This window comes from Protomyctophum bolini (assembly GCF_963924005.1).
Source record: "Protomyctophum bolini genome assembly, chromosome: 14".
NCBI lineage: Eukaryota > Metazoa > Chordata > Actinopteri > Myctophiformes > Myctophidae > Protomyctophum > Protomyctophum bolini.
In genome coordinates, this window is record NC_137875.1 from 232,153 (window position 1) to 242,152 (window position 10,000).

The 10,000-nt window shown below is 43.6% G+C and overlaps 1 protein-coding gene across 1 annotated transcript in view; it reads left to right on the top strand.

Annotated features, from left to right (window-relative positions):
• The window catches only part of LOC308328303 (LIM domain-binding protein 3-like), a 46,369-nt gene that overhangs the window by 12,072 nt on the left and 24,297 nt on the right, over positions 1-10,000 (top strand). The window contains 3 exon segments of the mRNA XM_080782071.1: positions 3,053-3,204; positions 7,649-7,729; positions 9,599-9,619. Of these exon segments, the coding sequence (XP_080638197.1) occupies positions 3,053-3,204; positions 7,649-7,729; positions 9,599-9,619 (254 nt within the window).

Here is a 10,000-nt window from a genome sequence, read left to right on the forward strand (position 1 = left end):
TCCAGGCGTTTGGGACGTGTGGAGCGTTGTCCAGGCGTTTGTGACGTGTGGAGCGTTGTCCAGGCGTTTGGGACGTGTGGAGCGTTGTCCAGGCGTTTGGGACGTGTGGAGCGCTGTCCAGGCGTTTGGGACGTGTGGAGCGTTGTCCAGGCGTTTGGGACGTGTGGAGCGTTGTCCAGGCGTTTGGGACGTGTGGAGCGTTGTTGTCCCGGTGTTTTTAGTGAAGGTACTTCCAGCTTCCCTGCGTTGGCTGATCTGAGCGCTCAGGAGGGTTTGTAGGGTTCTATCAGACTTGCTAGATACGGGGAAGCCGTATCTTTGATTGCTTTTACTGTGATGGGAAGTTCATCCCATAGTTTTGGAGCCAGAAGGGAGAAGAGTTTGGGACGTGTGGAGCGTTGTTGTCCCCCGGAGGGTTTGTAGGGTACGATCATACGTGTGAGATATATGGGGGAGCCATGCCTTAATTTGGTTGCTTTGAATGCCAGCGTCAGAATTTTGTATTCTGTGCGGGCAGCGACCGGGAGCCAGTGGAGGGAGCGGCATTTTGGATCAGTTGGAGAGGCTTAAGTGCTGGGCTGACTCCTGGGTGAGGAACGATGGTGGACCGTTGTCCACAGCTGGACCATTGTGGTCCAGCTGTGTCTGTGTGTGTGTGCGTGTGTGTGTGTGTGTGTGCGTGTGCGTGTGCGTGTGCGTGTGCGTGTGTCTTTTTTTAGCCTCTATGCTGAAGGTCAGGAGATAACACTCTACTGTACATACCTCACGCATGCTGTCTGTCTGTCTGTCTGTCTGTCTGTCTGTCTGTCTGTCTGTCTGTCTGTCTGTCTGTCTGTCTGTCTGTCTGTCTGTCTGTCTGTCTGTCTGTCTGTCTGTCGATTTTTTTAAGTGGAATCCGTCGGTCGGCACATTTTGTGACAAATAGCAAGGTTTTATAATGTATTTAAACTCTCTCTCTTCTGCACTGTGAGGGGAGACGGGGGCATGTGGAATGTGTGTGTGTGTGTGTGTCTGTGTGTGTGTGTGTGTGTCTGTGTGTGTGTGTGTGTGTGTGTGTGTGTGTGTGTGTGTGTGTGTGTGTGTGTGTGTGTGTGTGTGGTGTGTGTGTGTCTCTGTGTGTGTGTGTGTGTGTGTGTGTGTGTGTGTGTGTGTGTGTGTGTGTGGTTGAATCCAGGCCACTGTTGCTGCCTCACATTAATAATAATCACACACACACACACACACACACACACACACACACACACACACACACACACACAGAGTTTATTTTACGAATGAATCATTGCTTCATTGATTGAATGAATGAATTGGTGAATGGGTAGAGGGTCCATTTGGTTCCATGTGTTACACTCTCAGAGTTACAGACCCGTAAGGGACGGGTCCATTTGGTTCCATGTGTTACACTCTCAGAGTTACAGACCCGTAAGGGACGGGTCCATTTGGTTCCATGTGTTACACTCTCAGAGTTACAGACCCGTAAGGGACGGGTCCATTTGGTTGTGTGTGTGTGTGTGTGTGTGTGATTTTGCACCATACAGTATTTGAGCTGTTCTCATTAATCAAGTCTCTCTCTCTCTCTCTCTCTCTCTCTCTCTCTCTCTCTCTCTCTCTCTCTCTCTCTCTCTCTCTCTCTCTCTCTCTCTCTCTCTGTCTCTCTCTCTCTCTCTCTCTCTCTCTCTCTCTCTCTCTCTCTCTCTAATCATGCTGATGTGTCGTGTGGAAGCTTTTACTGTAATGATAATCATAACGATCTTGTATAACAAATTCATACTGTAATTATAATATATTGATATATCCATACTGTAATTGTTATAATGTATAATTACGTTACGTAATAACAAGGAGTGGACAATGATGTCACTGCTATGCAACACGGAAGTAGTATGGACTTGAAGCTTTTTATAAACCAGTCAGTCAGTCAGTGACATCACTGACTTATCCTTGGTGTTACTCTTCCTGCGACCGGCGTGGCTACCTTTACAGTCTATGATCGGGACCACACCCCCGCTCGAGTCAAAATAAAAAAACAACGAAGAAGAAGGGGGGGGTGGGAAGTCCCGCCTCGTTGTCTGGGCCAGCCAATGGCCAGCTGGGCCCAAACGGATCTAGAAAGATGGTGATTTACAATTCAAAGGACTGACGGGCTTCATCTTACGTCCATATCAGACCCAGGGAACGCTTTGTCCATATTGTTTTACAGTCTATGGTTGTAACCAAAAGGCCTTGTGCACTCCTAAGGACAGTCTATGGTTGTAAGGAAAAGGCCTTGTGCACTCCTAAGGACAGTCTATGGTTGTAACCAAAAGGCCTTGTGCACTCCTAAGGACAGTCTATGGTTGTAACCAAAAGGCCTTGTGCACTCCTAAGGACAGTCTATGGTTGTAACCAAAAGGCCTTGTGCACTCCTAAGGACAGTCTATGGTTGTAACCAAAAGGCCTTGTGCACTCCTAAGGACAGTCTATGGTTGTAACCAAAAGGCCTTGTGCACTCCTAAGGACAGTCTATGGTTGTAACCAAAAGGCCTTGTGCACTCCTAAGGACAGTCTATGGTTGTAAGGAAAAGGCCTTGTGCACTCCTAAGGACAGTCTATGGTTGTAACCAAAAGGCCTTGTGCACTCCTAAGGACAGTCTATGGTTGTATCCAAAAGGCCTTGTGCACTCCTAAGGACAGTCTATGGTTGTAAGGAAAAGGCCTTGTGCACTCCTAAGGACAGTCTATGGTTGTATCCAAAAGGCCTTGTGCACTCCTAAGGACAGTCTATGGTTGTAACCAAAAGGCCTTGTGCACTCCTAAGGACAGTCTATGGTTGTATCCAAAAGGCCTTGTGCACTCCTAAGGACAGTCTATGGTAGTAAGGAAAGGCCTTGTGCACTCCTAAGGACAGTCTATGGTTGTACCTTGAAAACACATGCCATGATTTTGTAAGTGTAACACTACTGCACCTCTAACTTCTGTGTTCAATTGTGTGTGTGTGTGTGTGTGTGTGTGTGTGTGTGTGTGTGTGTGTGTGTGTGTGTGTGTGTGTGTGTGTGTGCGTGCGTGCGTACAGATCACCCCGGGCAGCAAGGCCGCCATGGGGAACCTGGTCCAGGGTGACGTCATCGTGGCGATCGACGGCGTGACGACGGACGGCATGACTCACCTGGAGGCTCAGAACAAGATCAAGATGGCCGCCTTCAACCTGGCGCTCACCATGACCAAGTAAGACCTGTTTACCTGTATGTTACACCAACCTGGCACCCTGTCTACCTGTATGTTACACCAACCTGGCACAGAGTAAGACCTGTTTACCTGTATGTTACACCAACCTGGCACCCTGTTTACCTGTATGGTACACCAACCTGGCACCGAGTAAGACCTGTTTACCTGTATGTTACACCAACCTGGCACCCTGTCTACCTGTATGTTACACCAACCTGGCACCGAGTAAGACCTGTTTACCTGTATGTTACAACAACCTGGCACCCTGTTTACCTGTATGGTACACCAACCTGGCACAGAGTAAGACCTGTTTACCTGTATGTTACACCAACCTGGCACCCTGTCTACATGTATGTTACACCAACCTCTCACTGAGCTCTCATTGACTCAAGTGTATTTTATATATAAATAGAGCTGGTCACTGAGCTCTCATTGACTCCAGTGTGTTTTATATATGAATAGAGCTGGTCACTGAGCTCTCATTGGCTCCAGTGTATTTTATATATAAATAGAGCTGGTCACTGAGCTCTCATTGACTCCAGTGTGTTTTATATATGAATAGAGCTGGTCACTGAGCTCTCATTGACTCCAGTGTATTTTATATATAAATAGAGCTGGTCACTGAGCTCTCATTGACTCCAGTGTGTTTTATATATAAATAGAGCTGGTCACTGAGCTCTCATTGACTCCAGTGTATTTTATATATAAATAGAGCTGGTCACTGAGCTCTCATTGACTCCAGTGTGTTTTATATATAAATAGAGCTGGTCACTGAGCTCTCATTGACTCCAGTGTGTTTTATATATAAATAGAGCTGGTCACTGAGCTCTCATTGACTCCAGTGTATTTTATATATAAATAGAGCTGGTCACTGAGCTCTCATTGACTCCAGTGTATTTTATATATAAATAGAGCTGGTCACAGAGCTCTCATTGACTCCAGTGTGTTTTATATATAAATAGAGCTGGTCACTGAGCTCTCATTGACTCCAGTGTATTTTATATATAAATAGAGCTGGTCACTGAGCTCTCATTGACTCCAGTGTATTTTATATATAAATAGAGCTGGTCACTGAGCTCTCATTGACTCCAGTGTATTTTATATATAAACATAGCTGGTCACTGAGCTCTCATTGACTCCAGTGTGTTTTATATATAAATAGAGCTGGTCACTGAGCTCTCATTGACTCCAGTGTATTTTATATATAAATAGAGCTGGTCACTGAGCTCTCATTGACTCCAGTGTATTTTATATATGAATAGAGCTGGTCACTGAGCTCTCATTGACTCCAGTGTATTTTATATATAAATAGAGCTGGTCACTGAGCTCTCATTGACTCCAGTGTATTTTATATATGAATAGAGCTGGTCACTGAGCTCTCATTGACTCCAGTGTGTTTTATATATATAAATAGAGCTGGTCACTGAGCTCTCATTGACTCCAGTGTATTTTATGTATGAATAGAGCTGGTCACAGAGCTCTCATTGACTCCAGTGTATTTTATATATAAATAGAGCTGGTCACTGAGCTCTCATTGACTCCAGTGTATTTTATATATAAATAGAGCTGGTCACTGAGCTCTCATTGACTCCAGTGTGTTTTATATATATAAATAGAGCTGGTCACTGAGCTCTCATTGACTCCAGTGTATTTTATATATGAATAGAGCTGGTCACAGAGCTCTCATTGACTCCAGTGTATTTTATATATAAATAGAGCTGGTCACTGAGCTCTCATTGACTCCAGTGTATTTTATATATAAATAGAGCTGGTCACTGAGCTCTCATTGACTCCAGTGTATTTTATATATGAATAGAGCTGGTCACTGAGCTCTCATTGGCTCCAGTGTGTTTTATATATAAACATAGCTGGTCACTGAGCTCTCATTGACTCCAGTGTGTTTTATATATAAATAGAGCTGGTCACTGAGCTCTCATTGGCTCCAGTGTATTTTATATATAAATAGAGCTGGTCACTGAGCTCTCATTGACTCCAGTGTGTTTTATATATGAATAGAGCTGGTCACTGAGCTCTCATTGACTCCAGTGTATTTTATATATAAATAGAGCTGGTCACTGAGCTCTCATTGACTCCAGTGTGTTTTATATATAAATAGAGCTGGTCACTGAGCTCTCATTGACTCCAGTGTATTTTATATATAAATAGAGCTGGTCACTGAGCTCTCATTGACTCCAGTGTGTTTTATATATAAATAGAGCTGGTCACTGAGCTCTCATTGACTCCAGTGTGTTTTATATATAAATAGAGCTGGTCACTGAGCTCTCATTGACTCCAGTGTATTTTATATATAAATAGAGCTGGTCACTGAGCTCTCATTGACTCCAGTGTATTTTATATATAAATAGAGCTGGTCACAGAGCTCTCATTGACTCCAGTGTGTTTTATATATAAATAGAGCTGGTCACTGAGCTCTCATTGACTCCAGTGTATTTTATGTATAAATAGAGCTGGTCACTGAGCTCTCATTGACTCCAGTGTATTTTATATATAAATAGAGCTGGTCACTGAGCTCTCATTGACTCCAGTGTATTTTATATATAAACATAGCTGGTCACTGAGCTCTCATTGACTCCAGTGTGTTTTATATATAAATAGAGCTGGTCACTGAGCTCTCATTGACTCCAGTGTATTGTATATATAAATAGAGCTGGTCACAGAGCTCTCATTGACTCCAGTGTATTTTATATATAAATAGAGCTGGTCACTGAGCTCTCATTGACTCCAGTGTATTTTATATATAAATAGAGCTGGTCACTGAGCTCTCATTGACTCCAGTGTATTTTATATATGAATAGAGCTGGTCACTGAGCTCTCATTGACTCCAGTGTATTTTATATATAAATAGAGCTGGTCACTGAGCTCTCATTGACTCCAGTGTGTTTTATATATATAAATAGAGCTGGTCACTGAGCTCTCATTGACTCCAGTGTATTTTATATATGAATAGAGCTGGTCACAGAGCTCTCATTGACTCCAGTGTATTTTATATATAAATAGAGCTGGTCACTGAGCTCTCATTGACTCCAGTGTATTTTATATATAAATAGAGCTGGTCACTGAGCTCTCATTGACTCCAGTGTGTTTTATATATATAAATAGAGCTGGTCACTGAGCTCTCATTGACTCCAGTGTATTTTATATATGAATAGAGCTGGTCACAGAGCTCTCATTGACTCCAGTGTATTTTATATATAAATAGAGCTGGTCACTGAGCTCTCATTGACTCCAGTGTATTTTATATATAAATAGAGCTGGTCACTGAGCTCTCATTGACTCCAGTGTATTTTATATATGAATAGAGCTGGTCACTGAGCTCTCATTGGCTCCAGTGTGTTTTATATATAAACATAGCTGGTCACTGAGCTCTCATTGACTCCAGTGTGTTTTATATATAAATAGAGCTGGTCACTGAGCTCTCATTGACTCCAGTGTATTTTATATATAAATAGAGCTGGTCACTGAGCTCTCATTGACTCCAGTGTATTTTATATATAAATAGAGCTGGTCACTGAGCTCTCATTGACTCCAGTGTATTTTATATATGAATAGAGCTGGTCACTGAGCTCTCATTGACTCCAGTGTATTTTATATATAAATAGAGCTGGTCACTGAGCTCTCATTGACTCCAGTGTGTTTTATATATAAATAGAGCTGGTCACTGAGCTCTCATTGACTCCAGTGTGTTTTATATATATAAATAGAGCTGGTCACTGAGCTCTCATTGACTCCAGTGTATTTTATATATAAATAGAGCTGGTCACTGAGCTCTCATTGGCTCCAGTGTGTTTTATATATAAATAGAGCTGGTCACTGAGCTCTCATTGACTCCAGTGTATTTTATATATAAATAGAGCTGGTCACTGAGCTCTCATTGACTCCAGTGTATTTTATATATGAATAGAGCTGGTCACTGAGCTCTCATTGACTCCAGTGTGTTTTATATATAAATAGAGCTGGTCACTGAGCTCTCATTGGCTCCAGTGTATTTTATATATAAATAGAGCTGGTCACTGAGCTCTCATTGACTCCAGTGTATTTTATATATGAATAGAGCTGGTCACTGAGCTCTCATTGACTCCAGTGTATTTTATATATAAATAGAGCTGGTCACTGAGCTCTCATTGGCTCCCACGGTGTGACGAATCTGCAGTCTGGAATTGCGTAATGGCGAAAATGACGCTGCTGACTTTACCTCCATTTAATACACCTTGGTAAAAACCAGGAAGGGAGTCGTGGAGGAGGAAGAGTCTGACTTTAACACGCTTTAGACATGTTATGTATTTAACACGCTTTAGACATGTTATGTATTTAACACGCTTTAGACATGTTATGTATTTAACACGCTTTAGACATGTTATGTATTTAACACGCTTTAGACATGTTATGTATTTACAGTTTGGTTTATAATGTGTTGTTCTTCCAGGTCAAAGAGAGGTCCCGCCCCCATGAACGTACCCATGCCCAGAATGGACTCCCCCATGCAGCCAATCCCCCACCAGCAGGTAGGCCCCTCCCACAACGACCTCTGACCCCTCACATCACGCACGCACCCCCAATATGTATTCACCTATTGAGCCACGGACCACCATGTGATACCGGGTACTGGATAAACCCAAAGCTTATCGATACCGGGTACTGGATAAGCCCAGAGCTTATGGATACCGGGTACTGGATAAGCCCAGAGCTTATCGATACCGGGTACTGGATAAGCCCAGAGCTTATCGATACCGGGTACTGGATAAGCCCAGAGCTCATCGATACCGGGTACTGGATAAGCCCAGAGCTCATCGATACCGGGTACTGGATAAGCCCAAAGCTTATCGATACCGGGTACTGGATAAGCCCAAAGCTTATCGATACCGGGTACTGGATAAGCCCAGAGCTTATCGATACCGGGTTGTCCTTTTAGCCTGACGGTGTCACGTGGACAGAAATAGCCGACATACAGGCGATGTGACGCCTTGCATCCGCGGCATGCCATGAGTTAGCATCCTCAGGCTCTGACAAAATACACACACGCATGCGCACCACACACAAACACGCGCACACACACACACACGCATGCACGCACGCACGCACGCACGCACACACACACACACACAACACACACACACACACACACACACACCACACACACACACACACACACACACTGTACACAGGGGTATGTAGGTTTAATCTGTTCAGTTTAAATGATTGTCAATAAACAACCAGTTCATAATCTGACGAGGGCTTCAATATGTCAATAACAATAATGATTAATCTCTCTCTCTCAATTCAATTTCAATTCAAAAGGCTTTATTGGCACGATTAATATGTTCTACATTGCCAAAGCATACATACAACAAAACAAAAGTCAACAAACGTCCCAACAATAATGAACAACAAGCAATACAGTAACAATGAAAATAAATTAACAAACATAAACATAACTCTCTCTCTCTCCTCTTCTCTCTCTCATATTAGCAGAGCACTATCCCTCTCTCTATTTCTGGCGCCCCCTACTGGTACCCTATGGTCATATACTGGTGCTCATGACCACATACATACATACATGACCAAATAGATCAAATAATACATCGGGCGGCGGCGGTGGCTCAGGGGTAGAGTGCCTGGATGGGAACCGCAAGGTTGCCAGTTCGAACCCGGGCTCCCCCAGAGTTACTGTCGAAGTGTCCTTGAGCAAGACACTGAACCCCTAATTGCTCCCGATGTGCTAGTTGGTGCCTTGCATGGTTTCCGCTGCCATCGGTGTATGAATGGGTGAATGTAATGCACAATCTATGTAAAGCGCCTTGGATAAAGGCGCTATATAAATGCACCATTTACATCACAGAACATATGTTTAGATTGCTACGGATCAACCGTGGATCAAATAATACAACACAGCAACTTGTCAGTGTTTTTCATTCACTTCCCTCGGTATAAAACACATTGAAATGACAGCAGTGTTCCTGTGATTGCTCCTGATGTGCTGGTTGGTGCCTTGCATGGTTTCCTCCTCCATCGGTGTGTGAATGGGTGAATGTAATGCACCATCTATGTAAAGGTGTGTGAATGGGTGAATGTAATGCACAGTCTATGTAAAGGTGTGTGAATGGGTGAATGTAATGCACCATCTATGTAAAGGTGTGTGAATGGGTGAAGGTAATGCACAGTCTATGTAAAGGTGTGTGAATGGGTGAATGTAATGCACAGTCTATGTAAAGGTGTGTGAATGGGTGAATGTAATGCACTCTCTCTCTCTCTCTCTCTCTCTCTCTCTCTCTCTCTCTCCCCCCTCTCTCTCTATCTCTATCTCTCTCTCTCTCTCTCTCTCTCTCTCTCTCTCTCCTCATCTCTCTCTCTCTCTCTCTCTCGATGATAACAGGTCCATCAACAACGCCCCTGGAAAGTCAGTATTGGTGTGTTTCTATGTTTGTGCTCCTAGTGAGGCATGTTTGTGCGCAGTGTGCCATCAGTGCGCGATGTGTATGTGTGTGTGTGTGTGTGTGTGTGTGTGTGTGTGCATGTGCATTAAAGTTCATCGGGACCGATCCTTGATCACCCTTATTGTTTTCGACCAATAACGACCAATCGACCAATAACGAAAATACCAAAACCACGTCAACCAACTATTCCTGTGTGTGTGTGTGTGTGTGTGTGGGGGAATTAAAGATTTCAGTGCACTGTGCCTACACATGTCGACGACCGCAGGTGTCAGCGACATGTGTAGGCACAATGCAACGAATAAATGCATTCGCCATGTATCCGAAGGAAGTCTGATCCAATCACT